General features: G+C 39.5%; 1 protein-coding gene across 2 annotated transcripts in view; it reads left to right on the plus strand.

Annotated features, from left to right (window-relative positions):
- GATB (glutamyl-tRNA amidotransferase subunit B) overlaps positions 1-17,661 on the plus strand; it is a 142,499-nt gene that overhangs the window by 113,796 nt on the left and 11,042 nt on the right. For both annotated transcript variants that reach the window (XM_074229138.1, XM_074229139.1), the window contains one exon: positions 8,211-8,289. In XM_074229138.1, coding sequence (XP_074085239.1) covers positions 8,211-8,289 — 79 coding nt within the window. The remainder of the gene's footprint in view (positions 1-8,210; positions 8,290-17,661) is intronic.

The raw sequence follows: 17,661 nt of genomic DNA on the forward strand, positions 1-17,661 counted from the left end.
CTAGCCAGGCCCATGTTCAAGGGCTCTCCACCAGAGAGTCGGACAACTGGTGCTTATTGTTGTTTGTCATGCCAGCTCATTCAACATCAAAAGGTAAAAGTGTAGCTCCCTTCCACTTCTGGAGTGTGCTCAGAATCAGAGTACTGTTTAGTCTTTTAGTTGTGTCCAAGTCTTCTTGATCATAATTAAATGTTAATTTAACTGTTGATATTTTAATCAAAATGGGGCAGCTAGGTGGTACAGTGGATAGAGGACCAGGCCTGGAGTCTGAGTTCAGATCCAATCTCAGATACCTCCTCAGTATGAACTTATGTAAGTCACTTAATCCCTAGTTGCTTTTGTTCCTCATCTGCAAAATAAGAACACACAGGAAAAGGAAATGGCAAACCACTCCAGTATCTTTGCCCAAAAACCCAATGGATGAGTCCATAAAACCATGAAGAGACAGACACAACTGAATGTCAAAAGAATAGATTTTTTGGTAAGAAAAAAGACAGCTGACTGGAGCCCTGGACTTGGACTCGGCATTTCAATTCCTGACTCAGACCCTTACTAACTACGTGTCCCTGGTACATCACCTAATCTCTGTCTGTCTCAGTTAGCTTCTCTGTAAAATGAGGGCTATAATAATAGAACCCACCTCCCAGGGTTGTTGCAACAATGAGATAAAGTCCTTTACAAACCTTAATAAATGCTAGGTCTTATTATTTGAAAAAGCATAGCCCCACAAACACTATTCCAGTCCTCTTCCCTTCTTCGCCCCTCACTGCAAAAACAAAATGAATGAACAGTTCTTCATTGCTCAGATTTCCACAACAATAGACAGGAACCTTCTGGGACCTGCTGATTGACTATTAGACTCTAGATTTAAAAAAGGATTGTAAAGGGCATTCTGTGCAGCCAGCTTATTTTACAGTCGAGGACACTGGCTGAGGTCCTTACCCAAGGACACACGTGTGGTCATTGATTCAGACCTGGGACCTCTGGTTCTGATTCCACCCTTGTTTGTACTCCAGAGACAGGTGCTGCAAATGGCCAGTACACTAGGTCCAGAGTGGAATCAGAGAAATAGACCTAGATTTTTCCACAGAAAATTACATAGTTTGGTGTTTCAGATCTTTATGCTAGATGTCTCCTCAAGATGCTGCATGGCTATGAACTCTATAACCTCCGAAAAATGAAAGTCCCACTTCATCCAAAGGGCAGTGAAAAGACAAATGGGCAGAAGGAAGCTGTAGCAGGTGTTGTCCAACAACATAATCTAAGTCTATATGATTGGAAAAGGCAGGAGAGAGAAAAAACCCAGGTGGGCAACCCAGAGCATCCCTGCTGTGCAAAGAATATTAAAAAGAATCTTTGAGGGAAGATTTGTGAATAGGATAGCAAGAATCACAAAATAAAGAGATGAGGAGGTGTCACAATCTTCAGAGGTATAAATCTCTATATTTGAGATTTACCATCTATTTCCTAGACACCCTGACCTAGTCATATCTGGAGAGCATGTTACAGTAGACTTGGATGGTGGACATAATAAGCAGCATAATGATAAATTGCAAAAATTCAGCTCCTTCCTTAGCTGTGACAGTGCCATCCAATTCCAGGAACATCGGCAGGTGTATTCTGACTGTCCAGAAAACAGTAGTATCAGACATCAACAAGTTATCCAGTTGTGCTTCTGATGGCCTTTATTTTCCCAACCTAATGGTTCGTTTTTTTAACTAATGGGCTGCATCCACATTAGGGTATGTTTGCCAGACTCAGCAAACATTTCTTTGATGTGCAAAGTGGGGATTGTGGCAAAATTTAGTCCTGACATGGGTTGAATTAGCACCGTTGGGTATTACAAACTGTCAGTACAGACAGGCATAGGGTGGTGGCACGAGTTCTGTCTACAGACCATGTTGCTTGTAGGATGAATTGATGACTCAAAGAATTTTCACTGGGATTTCTTTTAAGTGAAGCATGCTTATATTTTTGACTTGCCCTTTTGCCATTTAAAAACCCTTAGATAGGGGTGGCTAGGTGGCTCAGTGGATAGAGCACCAGCCCTGGAGTCAGGAGTACCTGGATTCAAATCCGGTCTCAGACACTTAATTACCTAGCTGTGTGGCCTTGGGCAAGCCACTTAACCCCATTGCCTTGCAAAAACCTAAAAAAAAAAAAAAACCTTAGATTTTAGGCTCCTGGGAGGAAAGAACTCTCATCTTTTTCATATTCTGTAAGCTTAACTTCATTTTAACATGAAATCAGTCAACAATGGGCACTTCATAAATGCTTCTTGACTAGATAATTCGACTTGACTTGACTCAGCACCAATGGGGATTGCCAGGTTTAGAGCTGACAAGCCAATACTCAATTCTTTTTGTTCCCTTCTTTCTGGAAAGGGCTAGAGCAGTCTTTCTTAGGCCTAGCCCTTCTCTTTCCTGCCTCTGTCCCCCAGGAAATTGACTCAGTCATACCCTGTTACAACATCAGGTATAGATGAGGGATCATATAATGGCCTTTTTTAATTTCATGAAGTTTATATCAGATGAAAAGTCAGAAATGCCTAACATTCAGACAAAACGTTGATTCTGATCTAATCTAATATTTATGTGCATTTCCATCCAATCCCTGACTCTATATTTGAGGAACATATTAAAATGTAGGAGACAAAAGGAGAAAAAAGTGTCACTGAATAGACACAAATGGGCAATCTGAGGTAAAAACAGACCAATTTTGGTGGTAGATAATGATTATACCTTTGTAGAAAATAGCCCTCCAGATGACTGCTTTTTCAAAGAGAGCCTCTGTATTTTGGTGGAAAGTGATCCAAGTCATGAAAAAGCTATTTTGTTAACTTTCAGACCCACACTTCTCTTCTTCCTGTTATTTAGTCAACTTGGTACAGATATGCCCAAATACCATATGAGTGGCATCCACATTCCTGGTTCTCACTACTACTTGGAATTGCTTGATTAAACACAAGAGGCCAGCTTCTTATCAGCTATCTGGAATTAACCACTGTACTGAGGACTTATGATCTTATAGAATTTAAAGGTGCAGTTTGGAACTTGTGATCATTGGGAGGGAGAAAAAACTGACATATTTTTTGTTATGTCTAAAAAAACAGCTTTCTGTGTGAACTAATTATAAATAGGATGTCAAAGAGAATGTTTAAATTAAGAATATAAAATTTTTAAATACCTTCATTTTTAGAATTCCTCATTTGTAAACATGTATTAGTGATAAAAAGTTCTTATATGTTTAGAGCAAATCCTATAAAATTTTTAGTGGGCCTAATTTGTTCCTCTAGAGACATGTGATTTTTATCAATCATTAGGGAAAATTCCCATTGTGGAAAGTAGACTGGAGCAGTTAGAAATGAAGTGACCTGCCAGTGGTCATAAGTGTTAATCAATCATTCTCCATCTTTTGGGCTCCAGATCATGCTCTCTACTTACCATTCTATGCTGCTTCTCTAGTAAAAGTAATGAAAACTTCTTTTAAAATATTTTTTTTATTTTTAACATACTTTTTTTCTTAAATTTTGACTTCTAAATTCTCTCCCTTCCACCTCCATCCACCACTGAAGTCATGCAAAGTATATTTCCATATTAGCCATGTAGCAAAAACAAGAAAATAAAGTAAAAAAATCTGTTTCAGTCTTTACTCAAAGTTCATCTGTTCTCTAGAGGAGATAGCATTTTTTTCATCTTGTCCTTTGGAATTGTCTTGAATCATTGGCCTAATCAGAATAGCTAAGTCTTCATAATTGATCATCATTACAATATTGCTTTTACAATGTTCTCTGGTTTGGCACACTTCACTTTGTATTGCTTCTCATAAATCTTCTCAGGTTTTTTTGCAACCTTCGTGCTCATCATTTCTTAAAACACAGTAGGTATGCCATCATAATAATGTTCCTTAGCTTGTTCAACCATTCCTCAGTGGATGGACATCTCTTCAATTTCTAATTCTTTGCCACCACAAAAAGAGCTGCTATAAATATTTTTGTACAAATAGGTCCTTTTCCCCTTTTTTGTTGGTCTCTGTGATATACAGACCTAATAGTAATATCGCTAGGTACGCCTGGATAGAGCACTGGCCTTGGAGACAAGAGGATCTGTGTTTGAATCCTGCCTCAGATACTTGACATTATCATGTGACCTTGGGCAAGTCACTTTGCCTTGATTGCCACCCCCCCCTTCCTGGGCCATCTCCAGTTGTCCTGATTCCTATCTGGTCACTGGACCCAGATGTCTCAGGAGGAGAACATGAGGTTGGTGACTTAGCACAGCGCCTCCTCATACAAAAGCAATCCATGAGTTCGTCATCCACCTCCCTTAGGTCTTGGTCTTCTTCAAGAGCAGAGGACAAATATTATCATTGCTAGGTCAAGGGTTATGCACAGTTTTAAAACCCTTTGAGCATAGATCCAAATTATTCTCTGGTTCACAACTAACATTAGTAGTGTCCCTATTTTTCTCCATCCCCTCTTTATCTTTCTCTTTATTTTTATACTGTCCCTCCTTTAAAGTCTGTTTTGCTTCTGACCACTTCCTTCTTAAATTGCCCTTGCTTTTATATCACACACACACACACACACACACACACACACACACACACACACACACACACACACACACTCACACTCTCTCTCTCTCTCTCTCTCTCTCTCTCTCTCTCTCTCTCTCTCTCTTGCATATCTCTTTCCCTCTCTCTGTCTCTCTTTCTTTCCCCTTCTCCTCCTACTTCTGGATAGATTTCTATACTCAATTTGGTGTCTGTGTATATGTGGAAAGCTGGATACATAGATACATATAGTCTTCCTTCTTTAAACCAGTTGAATTGAGAGTGAGGTTCAAGCATTGTCTGCCCTTCCCCTTCCTTGTTTGCCTTTTTTATGTGAGATAATTTTCTGCATTCTTCACTCCCTTTTCCCTTCTACCTTCTCTTTCATGCATTCTTTAGGTCATTCCCAATGTAAACTCATTCCCATGTCCTCTGTCAATGGAGACTCTTCCTAACAGCCTTAATATTCATTGAATTTTTAGGAGTTAAAGGTAACATCCACCCATATAGGAAGGTACACAGTTTCATTTTATTGAACCCTTAGGATTTCTCTTTCATGTTTACCTTTTTTTTTAAGGGTTCACTTGAACCTTGTATTTGAAAGTCAAATTTTCTATTCAGCTCTGATCTTTTCATATAGAATGCTTGAAAGTCTTCTATATCATCGTGTTCATTTTCTCCCTGATGGATTATACTGTTTTCTGGTTTAGATTGTCGTTGTAGCTCCTTTGCTTTCCAGCCAATCATATTCCAAGGCCTCCATTTCTTTAATGTGATAGCTGCTAAATCTTTTGTGATCTTATGTGGCTTCATAGTATTTGAATAGTTTCTTTCTGACTGTTTTTCTCTTTGACCTGGAGCTCTGGAATTTACCTATAATGTTCCTAATAGTTTTCAGTTCAGGATCTCATTGAAAAGGTGATTGTTAGATTTTTTTCAATTTCTATTTTACCCTTTGCATCTGTGATACAGTTTTCCCTAATAATTGCTTAAAATCTAATGTCTAGACTTTCTTTGATCATGATTTTCTTGTAGTCCAGTAATTCTTAGATTATCTCTTAAATCTGTTTTCCCAATCATTTGTTTTTCTACAATACAATATTTCACATTTTCTATTTTTTCATTCTTTTAACTTTGTTTCATTGTTTCTTGATATCGCATATAGACATTAGCTTGCCCTGCTTAATTATTTTCTTCAGTGAGCCTTTGTATCTCTTTTTTGGGGGGGACAGTTCTACTTTTTGAATGAAGTGACTTTTTTTTTATTTTTGCAAGGCAGTAGGGTGAAGTGGCTTTCCCAAGGCCACACAACTAGGTAATTATTAATTGTCTGAGGTCAGATTTGAACTCAGGCACTCCAGAGTCCAGGGCCAGTGCTCTATCTACTGCGCCACATAGCCACCCCTGCAGTTCTACTTTTTAAGGAGTTCTTTTCATCATTGAAATTTTGTATCTCTTATCATTTGACCAGTTCTGTTTTTTAAAGTGTTATTTGTTTCTGGATTTTTATATGCTTCTTTTGTCAAACTATCAACTGTCTTTTCATAATTTTCTTGAATCATTCTCATTTATTTTCTCAGTTTTTCTTTACTACTCTTTTTTGATTTTTAAAATCCTATTTTAGTTCTTCCGTAACTTTTTCCCTTAATTTTTGCAAGACAGTGGCATTAAAGTGACTTGTGTAAGGTCACTCAGCTAGGTAATTATTAAGTGCCTGAGGCCAGAATTGAACTCAGGTCCTCTTGACACCAGTCCCAGTGTGCGTCAACCATTGTGCCACCTAGCTGTCCCTCTTCCAGTAATTCTTGTTGGGCTTATGTCCAGTTCACATTTATGTTTGAGGCTTCGTTCAGTTGTTTTGGCATTGTTTTCATCTTTTGAGTTTGTGTCTCAACCTTCCCTTTCAATATGTTAATCTTGATGGTCAGCTTCCTTTTGTTGTTGTTTGCTCATTTTTCTAGCCTGTTTGTTGACTTTGAACTTTATATTAAAGTTTGACTCTGTTCCTGGGGTGAGGTAGGGTGGGGATATTATCCCAAACTTCAGGCTTTTTCATTTCTGCTGCTTTCAAAGCTAGTTATAGAAATTTGACAGGTTTTGGTGCTTCTAAGGTGGTGTGATATGGGGAGATATGGGGTCAGTGCTCTCTTGGTCTTTGCTCTGACCCTCTTTACCCATTAACTCCATAACAAAACCAAATTAAATATTTATATAAAAGTTATAGAATTTTGAAAATAACTCATTCCTCAAATCAAATCACATTACTAAAATAAAAATAATATTAAAAAACTTAGGACCCAACCAAGTTGATGAGATGAATGTGAAAAATTGAGGATATGTCATTGTTCTGGTGACAATATTTTCCTTGGCAGAAATAGTAAAGAAATAGTGTTGATCTGTTATTGTGACAATGTGGCCTTCAGCAACTCATTTGACTTTTTTAGACTTCAGTTTCTAAGTCTGTGAAGTAAGAGAATTGAAATAGATGATGTTAAAGGTCTCTTCTAGCTCCAGATCTGAACCCAGGATCCCAGGCATGATAAGATCCACAATATTCTGTAAAAACATCTATTCTTAATCTCTTAATCTCTTTCTGCTTATTTTTAAATTAAATCTGATGTCATGAACCATGCAACTTACTGACATTATTAGCTTGAAATATTTTCAACTTTTTCGTAACCCCAATATTTATAGCACAGTGCCGGAGAAGATACAATTGAACAGGGTAAAGAAAAAAGACCTTCCTCATAACACATGCATATTGCCCAGTCACAAATGCTTCCAAAAATTCATCTGCAATATCTTAGATTGTTGCCTCCATCTTAGCCCTCTGCTGTTGCTTCCTCTGTCTCTGGAACATAGATCTGGGCCCTTGAAGATGAAGCCAACAGAATGAAGGTTCTGCAAGGTCCTATCTGCCAATCTAGAAGAGGCCCAGTAAGGACTGTGTAACTCTTGCCCACAGACCAGCCTGTTCAAGATTAGAGAGACTCATTCCCAGCTTGGTCTCTGAGCTGCTGACAGTGTGGGTCTGAACACTCAGGACCCAGTAGCTTACACAGAGGGTCTGCCAGGTCATGAAGGTGTCAGCCTGCATTGGTCAAAGAATCACCTCCACCAACAAAATTTTCAAGCCCTTAAATTATTAAATAATTTTCAAACTGATGTTCCAGTTGAAATGCTGATGGTTTTCCTTTCTTGTGAAAGGTTCATGAATTTTGCACCTACCTCCCTTTTTTCTTTTCATTGCATTTTTTTTGGCCTAATTAAATCAAACACTTTGTTGTTGAGAGAGAAATCCAGTCTAACTTCTGGCAAACAGCTGCCATTGTTAGGCAGGGAAATAAAGAAGAGCCAACGCTATGCACTAAAACTTGGATTTGAAACTACAAAAGTGCAGGGAGAACAGTTGGCCTATTTATTTTCACCCCTGGTAAACAGTTATTGAAATTAATAAAATGGAGAGTTGTGATCTGGGGGTGTGTGTGTGTGTGTGTGTGTATGTTTGTGTGTCTGTGTGTGTGTGTGTGTGTGTGTGTGTGTGTGTGTGTGTGTGGTGGGACAGAGGGAAGGATGGAGAGGGGAAGGTGAGGAATAAATAGAAAAATAGCAGGCAATGTGAAAATGCATTTGCTTTCTCTTTTTCCTCACCCTAGTCCAATCTCACCTTCTTCACTGGCTGAGCTTCTCAACCTTCTGGACAGCAAAGTCATCTCTCTGCCAGCAGCTCAACAGGTGAGTCTGAACTTGCTAAGCCCACCATTTACCCGAAAATCACAGTAAATGTTTATGAGAGTGCTGTCACAAAGCAATTTTTTTAATTGAAGTATTAAGTGTTTCTGATGGGTATTTTTTATGCTGAAGGATGGAAAAATTCATTTGTTAGTGAGGATAAAAAGCCATTTCCATATACAGGTAATTTGCTACCCTCTTTGTTAATTGGGGAAGACTAAAGTTGTTGATTGGGGAAGACTATTTAATTGCTTGACATTACAGGAATGTTTACCCCAAATGTGTGTTTATGGAAGAGGTGAAAGCACAGCAGGGTATGCAATTCCTGTTAAAGGGAAGGCAGCTGCCACCCCTGATGTCCTGGGAGGCCGGTGACAGACTCTCCACTGCTCCCCTGACCCGTCCGATGCTCTATGTGATGGGCTTCCCAGCATCCTTTTGCAAGGATATTTGTCTTTGTCAAGCAGTTGCCCTGTGAAAGTCATTCCTCTCTGCAATAAAGTGTGAGACCCAACCACCAATGAAAAAACCAGAATGCAGGGCATCGAACTGGTAGCCTTCTTGGGAGGGGCAGAGATCCCTGGCATACCCTGAAATTCCCCTGGGTAGAAAATGGGATGAAGACCACAGAGCCAGCCCTGTGGAAGCAGCTACCCTTTCCCCAACTTCAAACTCCTCTGCTCCCAATGTTCCAATCAGAAGCCTAATGTTATTTTAATGGAGCTTTTTGCATCTAATATTTATATGCACCAGTGATTGGAGCAGGTTACAAAGAAGAGTGATGCTCTAGAAAGGCTTTTTCCTCCTTTTTTGGCTAATTAATGACAACCATAGAACCTGTTCTGTCCTCTGCATTGTAAAATTGGAGTAGCAAGCTAATAAGGGCCCCGTTTACCTACTGCCGAATGATGCTGTCGAACAACAGGGACCTCACCACATTGAGAAAAGTCTTTTGGCTGCCTGGATGTCAGAAGAATAACAAATGTTTATAACTGTTCTCAGCAGTAGGAAGAGATATTGGATGGCCTGGGGGCAGCAGGAGCTATATATACACAAGAGCAGATGAATTATAGCAATGGAGGAAAAGGAGGAGGAGGAGGAAATTCCCCCCCTCCAAAAATCTAACAGTACCGGGGGAGACAGATGCAACAAGAAGTGATGGAAGAGTCTGACAGTCTGAGTTTTGACAGATAGAGACATTGTCAGATTGCATCCGCTTCCTCAATTTTTAAACAAGTTGGAAGTGATTTCTGAGGTTATGTGAAAGCACCAAACCTATAATGAATAAAATCCCCAAATGGGAATGCATCAGAAGTCTGGGGTGGCACAACTCTGCCTTGCCCTATGGTTGTAACCTTGGATGGTGGAGAAGCCTGTGGCATTCTGGGGCAGAACTGGAAGGCATTGTTCATGCCATTGAGTTAGCAGTGATGTCTTGGACAGAGAGGTTCAGAACCTCTGATCAAAAACCCAGTCACCCCTGCCTCTTCTCTCTGTCTCTGTCTCTCTGTCACTCCCTCTGTCTTTGTCTATCCATCTGTTTCTTCCTCCTTTCTCCTCTCTTTGTATACTCTGTCTTTGTCTCTCTCTCTCTGCCCCTCTCTCTCTCTCACTATGTCTCTTCCTCCCTTCCCCCCTCTCGGTTACTCTCTCTCCAAGCAGTTACACCTGCATACCCTTCTTCACCCCACTCTCAGGTTCTCCTTTATTTTGATTTGAACCACCACAGTATCCTCCTTCCTTCCAGTATCTCTCCTATGCTTTCTATCCCTTCTGTAATAAAGGGTGAGACCCAACCACCAAGGAAAAAACCAGAACACAGGGCAGCTAAGCTACCAAATCAATATTCCTAAGGCAAAGGTCTCCTGCCTCACTCTTCTACTCAGAATATCTTTGGTGGCTTTCAAATTGCTTCTAGAAAAAAATATAGTAATAATTGATACATAGAGAACTTTAAATTTTTTATAGCATTTTATATTCATTATCTTTTGACATTCAGAGCCTTCTCAGCCTGGGTCCTACTTTCCTTCCACAGTGTTATTCTTTTATCCCCTTCACCAGTCTATTGGCTATTCCCCAAACTAACCCTGCCATTTCCTGTCTCTACAATTCCTCCAGCTGAACCCTGGGCCTCTAATGCATTTTTTTTAATTTTTAAAAAGATTTTATTTATTTTGAATTTTACAATTTTTCCCCAATCTTGCTTCCCTCCCCCATCCCTCCCACAGAAGACAGTCTGTTAGTCTACATTGTTTCCATGCTATACATTGATCTAAATTGAATGTGTTGAGAGAGAAATCATATCCTTAAGAAGAAAAAAATAAAATAAAAGATAGCAAGATTACATAATAAGATAATGGGTTTTTTTTTAATTAAAGGTAATAGTCTTTGGGTTTTGTTCAAAATCCACAATTCTTTCTCTAGTTACAGATGGTATTCTCCATCGCATATACCCCCAAATTGTCCCTAATTGCTGCACTGATGGAATGAGTAAGTCCATCAAGGTTGACCATCACCCCCATGTTTCTGTTAGGGTTTACAGTGTTTTTCTGGTTCTACTCATCTCACTCAGCATCAGTTCATGCAAATCCCTCCAGGCTTCCCTGAATTCTCATCCCTCCTGGTTTCTAATAGAACAATAGTGTTCCATGACATACATATACCACAGTTTGCTAAGCCATTCCCCAATTGAAGGACATTCACTTAATTTCCAATGCTTTGCCACCACAAGCAGGGCTGCTATGAATATTTTTGTACAAATGATATTTTAACCCTTTTTCATAATCTCTTCAGGGTATAGACCCGGTAGTGGTATTGTTGGATCAAAGGGTTTGCACATTTTTGTTGCCCTTTGGGTTTATCTAATGCATTTCTTTACCTTCACCTATTCCTAGGTCCCTTTAAGGCCTAGTTCAGGTTACCATTGGCAGCAAGACTTTCTGATGCCCTCCCATTTTCTAGCCTTTTTGCCTCCTCTAAATTATCTTGTTTTTTCCCCTCTCAATTTCCATGTTTGTTCTCCATGGTTGTGTGTAAGCTGCTTGAAGGCTGTAACCTGGGTGGGTAGGTGGGAGTCTCCTCATCCCAGCCTGGATTTTTTTTCCCACCATTCGTATAATTTTATTGATGTAAGGAGCTATCTGTAAAAATCTTTCTTTCCCAACAACTTCTTCCCAAGAGAGTTTTCTGAGGCACAGTCTTTTAGCCAGCCATTATAGGTCACCAATAGGACATGAACCCAAATTTCCATCTTGCCTCTCACCTGGCAGTCAGAGGCACCCAAGAAATGCTTCTTAAATTGAGTAGTTGAAGATTAGGAGCAAGAGATTTTGGTACTTAGCTGTCCAAATCCAAACAAGTCTCTTCCTTTCTGGTCCATTGCTAGGATATAAGGGATCAAAATGATCACTAAGGACCTTTCCAATTCTGAATCAGCATGAGGCCTGGAAGCAGCGAGGGGAATGGGATGCTGATGTAATTCATTCCTGGAACCTTAGCTTACAAGTTCTAGTCTGTGCAGACCCAGCCATGCTTTGGGTAGCAATTTTGGAGACCCCTTGCCTCCACTGCCCTTCATAAGTGGGCTCAGTTGTTCCCTTCTCCTTCCAACACAACGGGCTGGTTCTCCATCCATCCTTAGGATCTGCACAGGACACTGCCTCTCTGGCTTCTCTTTTACTAATCTTATAGCTAGCCCCGTTTTCCAAGCAGTTGGTTTCTGAGGAGCAGCTGTACATTAAGGAAGTTAGCTGCCTTCTGGGGGAGGCTAGTGCAGCTTAAGCATTGTCATTTTTCCAGTGGAAATAGAAACACAGAGATAAAGCTGTGTTCTGGCCAGCTCTAAGTGAGTGACCTTGGGCACAAGCATGATGTGGATCAGCCTTGTTCTCCAATGACCAGGCCAGGCCAGTTCAGTAGCCTGTGGCAGCCCATCCAGCCTGTGCCAGGTTACAGATATCAAGCTCCCAAGATGGCAGTGGCAGCATTAACCTGCTAATAAAAGCCAGATGACTTCAGAGTCCCAGAACATTTTCCAGACTTCTGGCCAAATTCATGCTTAAAAGGAGATAGGAGAGTGTGCCCACATCCAGGGCCCCTCCTTGTGCATGACTAGAAATAGATGCTCATCGTGTTCTGTGTGTGTGCCCCCAGAGTCTGCCCACCTCGGGCAAATGTGCCTGAGGAGTCAGTGGCAAGTCAAGGGCCTACATTGAGAGAGAGAGCATGTTTCAGTCTCCAGCTCCCCCACTTAACCTATTTTCTACCACCTTCCCTTTTGGCATACACTTTTTAAAAAGATTTTTAGGTAATAAAATTTTATGTATTTTACTGCATAGAGGTGTTAAACATTTTTGGTTAATAATGAGTTAGTATCTTCCTCTTCCTAATGGCCCTTCATATATTCTCAGGAAACCATGTTCTGCTATATCTGGCCCCTTCTTAGAGGCTCAGGTTAGTATCCGTTAGTCTGGCTCACCTTAATACAGTGACTTCTTCTCAAAGAGGGGATGATACCACTTCTCTCTAGTTAATATGCTTTCCTTCCCAGTCTGAGATATAATAAGCCATTTTGATTCTGAACACAAATAAATATCAGATTGATAGGGACAAATGAGCTTCATTTTTCCTACAAACATTTATTCCCTTGATATGTGCCAGACCCTGGACTAGGTAATAGATTGTATATGAACTACAAAGAGAAACAACAGCCTCTGTCCTCAGAGAGGTTACATTCTAGGGAGTGGGAGCGGTGGGGTAGGAAACACAAAATTCTCTTGTAGTAAGCAGAGTAATTATGACATGGAGAGGATGATAGAGAAGACTCAGGAAACAACTCTTCTTGGATGAGGTGGGCATGTTCCTGGGCTGACTCCCAGAGTTTGTGAAGGGCACTAGTGTGGAATCAGTCTAGAAAGAGTTTGAAACCACACTCCAAAAGCTAAACATAAAGTTTGTGGTACTTTTCCTAGAGGCAATAGGGAGCCATGAAAATTTCTTGAGACAGAAAATTCTAGGACCAGACCTGGAGTTTTAGGTGCTTGTGCTCCAAAATCATGTATAAAGGTTTTAGGAACTTGAAAGTGTTGGTTGTTGTTGTCATCATTCTTATTCTTTTCTCTCTATCCTTCCAATCATTTCCTTATATAAAATTTTTTAAAAAATTGTTAGAGAAACAGTTGGGCAACAATCAAAAGAGGGTATGTAACTGTCATCCCCCAAGAACTGACGTTTGAGTTTATGCCCCCATCTGTCAGCCTGGAACACTCACTGCAGTCTGGTCAGTGCCTTTCCAACTTAGATATTACCCCATTGCTTTGGCCATCACTCTTTACCATTAATTGGACACTAGAGCCACACTCTGAACTGCCTGGTACTTCTCAAGCAGGCAGATGCCATGCCTGAGACCACTCTTCCTGGCCACAAGCAATTGTACCTCAATGATACCTCCCTGGGCAGAGGCTAAGGCAGAAGCTTGAGATTTATCTTGCTGAACATAAAGTGAGCATTAATAAATCCAGGGAGAACACCACTCCCTTTAGTAGTTCAAGCCTCCCGGCTTCTGCTCAGTCAGGAGATGGGGTATGAACACTGTAAGACCATGTCGTAGGCGTAGGTTCAGATCTGAGGCTGGAAAAGAACTTGGATGCTGGCTACCCCAACCCCTTCATTTTACAGATGGGCAGTCAGAGGACTCTGGATGGGAAGGGCACAGAGTCACAAAGACCATCTTTGACCACAGTTTCTCTGATTCCAGAACCAGCAATATATCCAAGTTTAAGTTACTTAACCTTTGTTTGCCTCAGTTTCCTTGGCATCCCAGGGATGCTATGACAATCAAATGAGATCATATTTTTAAAGTGCTAAGCATGGTGCATTATAAATGAAATCAAATTGTTAATTTTGCAAATTCCAGCAGCTTGGCACAGTGGACAGAAGACCTGCCTCCACCATACACTAAACCAAGACGAGTTGCTTCACCATTTACCCAGGCAGGTTTTTTAACACTTAATGTGACAAATGAGCTACTTCTCTATATTACAAGTGAAGTTTCCACATCAGTAACAAAATTATTGCTCCAGACACAAAACAAAAATAATATTTGTGTTTGCCAAATGTTTGCACATCACTTTCTGACAACAAGCTTAATGACTTGTTGGAGTGAGTGTACCTAGAGTCCTTTTTTTGTAATATTATTTTTTTCCTAATTACATGTTAAGACCATTTTTCCCATTCATTTTAACAAGATTTTGAGTTCCAAATATTTTTCCCATCCTCTCTTCTCCTCTTCCTAAAAGGGTCAGCAATCTAATATTGGTTATAATGTGCTATCATGCAAAACATTTCTATATTAGTCTCAGTTGTGAAAGGAGAAATGAATAAAAAAAACAACACATTAGAATTCAGCAAGGGGAAAAAAGTCTGCTTCAATCTGCATTCAGAGTTCTCCATTCTTCATTTGGATGTGGAAAGTATTTTCCTTTTTGAGTTCTTTGTATTTGTGTTGTTGAGAAGAACAGTCATTCATAGTTGATTATCACACAGTATTGCTGACACTGTATAAATGTTTTGTCGTTCTTCTCATTTCATTTTGCATCAGTTCACACAAGTCTTTTTTTCTTTCTGTTCATCATTTCTTATTGTACAATAGATTACATACATTACATTCAAATATACCACAGCTTATTCAGTCATTCCCTAATTGATGGGCATCTCCTCTATTTCCAATATTTTGCCATCACAAAATGAGTCATAAATATTTTTGCACATGTAAGACCTTTCCCCTCTTTCATGATCTTTTTGGGATATAGATCTTGTGGTATTACTGGATCATATAGTATGCACAGTTTGATTGCCCTTTGGGCCAAGTTCCACATTGCTCTACAGAATGGTTAGATCATTTCACAACTCTACCCATTCATGTCCCAATTTTCCCACATCCTCTCCCACATTTCTCTTTCTTGTTATATTAATCAGTCCCATAAGTATGAGGTGGTACCTCAGAGTTGTTTTAATGAGCATTTCTCTAATCAAAAAGGATTCAGAGCACTTTTATATCTGTAAAAGTAGCTTTTATTTCTTCATCCAAAAACTGCCTGTTCATATCCTTTGACCAATTATCAATTGAAAAATGACTTGTATTCTTACAAACTCAGTTCTCTATGTATTTGAGAAATGAGGTCTTTATTAGAGACATTTGCTATAAAGATTGTTTCCCAGGGGTGGGTAGGTGGGGTAGTGAATAAAGCCCCAACCCTGGGGTCAGGAGGGGACCCGAGTACAAGTCAGACCTCAGACACTTGATACTAGCTCTGTGTCTCTGGACAAGTCACTTAACCCCATTGCCTCAAAAACAAAACAAAAACCAAAATCCAAAGATTGTTTCCCAACTTTCTGCTTTCCTTCTAATCTTGGTTGCATTGGTTTTATTTGTGCAAAAGCTTTTTAATATAAAATAAAAATCAATTGCTTTACATTTCGTAATGTTTTCTGGTTTAGTCATGAGCCTGGTTTAACTTCTCCCTTGAGAATTTGGATGCTGATACCCCTTGATGCATCTATATTTAGTATTGATATTACTTCATTGTCCTTGTATCTTTCAGCAAAATGTAGTTTTGTTATCTCTTAGTTTGCTTTTGCTGTGTCTGAGATCAGGATTGCTACCCCTGCTTTTTTTTTCCTATTTCAACTGAGGTATAATAGATTTGCTCAAGCCCCTTATTTACTCTGTCTGTCCCTCTGCTTCAAGTATGTTTCTTATAAACAACATATTGTAGGATTCTGGCCTTTGATTCACTCTGCTATCCCCTTCTGTTTTATGGGAGAATTCATCCCATTCACCTTCACAGCTGTGATTCTATCTTTCTCTCCATCCTATTTTTCCTCCTGTTCATCATCTCTCACCTTTCATCCCATTCCTCCTTCACTGTGTTTTTCTTCTGTCTCACTCCCACACCCCTGATCTGCCCTTTATTCTGTCAGTCCCTCCATTTTTATCTCTTCCCTCCTATTTTCCTGTTGGGTAAGATAGGTATTCAACTGATTGTGTATTTTATTCCCTCTTTGAACCAATATTGATGAAAGGAAGTTTCAATTGATGCCTATGGTCTACCACCCCATCTTTCGCTTCACTGTTTTTTAATATCTCTTCATATGAAATAATTTACCCCATTCTATATCCATCCTTTTTTCTGTCTCCCTCTTTGTTCAGCACCCAGTAGTGTACTCCTCTTTCTCATCCCTTAATTTTTTTTGTTATTCCCTCAAATTCACATTCTATCTATGCCCTCCATGTAAAGTCCATCCAGCTGTATTGTTTGTAATTGAGTTTCTAAGAATTACAAGTATCATCTTCCCATGTAGGGATGTAAACAGTTCAACTCCACTGCATCCCTTATGTATTCTTTTCCATTTCTACTTTTTTTAGGCTTCTTGTAGTTGTAATTCATTTATGATCTTCTTGTTATGAAAGCTTGAAATCCTATTTCATTGAATGATAATTTCTTTCTCTTGAAATATTATGCTTAATTTCACTTAATTCTTGCTTGTATTTTTACCTCCTCTGTCTTCTGAAATATCATGTTCCATGACCCTCCAGTCTTTTATAGCTACTAAGTCCTGTGGAATCCTGATTGTGGCTCCCTGACATTTGAATTGTTTCTTTCTGGCCTCTCGCAGTATTTTTTTTTTCTTGACCTGATAGTTCTATAATTTGACTATAATGTTCCCTGGAGTTTTTTATTTTTGGATCTCTTTTCTGAGGTTATCAGTGGATTCTTTCTATACCTCTTGTAATCCTCTGGTTCAGGGCAGTATTCCTTGATGATTTCTTGATTCTGTCCAGGTCATTATCACTTTTAGGTAGTCCAGTGATTATGACATTGTCTCTTGAGCAGTTGTTTTTTTTCCAATGAAGTATTTTATATTTTCTTCAATATTTTCATTGCTTTGAATTTCTTTGTTTGATTCTTGATGTCTCATGGAGTCATTAGCTTCCATTTGCCCAATTCTAACTTTTCATGAGTTGTTTTCTTCAGTGAATTTTTGTATCTCCCCCATTTGACCATTCTACTTTTTTTTTTTAGGTTTTTTGCAAGGCAAATGGGGTTAAGTGGCTTGCCCAAGGCCACACAGCTAGGTAATTATTAAGTGTCTGAGACCGGATTGGAACCCAGGTACTTCTAACTCCAGGGCCGGTGCTTTAGTGCTTTATCTACTGCGCCACCTAGCCGCCCCCTCCATTCTACTTTTTAAGCAGTAGTGTTCTTTTTCCAAGCTTTGACTCTTTTTGCTTAATTCTCTTGCATCATTTGTCATTTCTTTTCCCAAGTTTTCTTCTTCCTCTTTTATTTGATTTTTAAGCTCCTTTTTGAGCTC

The sequence above is a fragment of the Macrotis lagotis genome, chromosome 3 (genome assembly GCF_037893015.1).
Source record: "Macrotis lagotis isolate mMagLag1 chromosome 3, bilby.v1.9.chrom.fasta, whole genome shotgun sequence".
In the NCBI taxonomy this organism is placed as follows: Eukaryota; Metazoa; Chordata; class Mammalia; order Peramelemorphia; family Peramelidae; genus Macrotis; species Macrotis lagotis.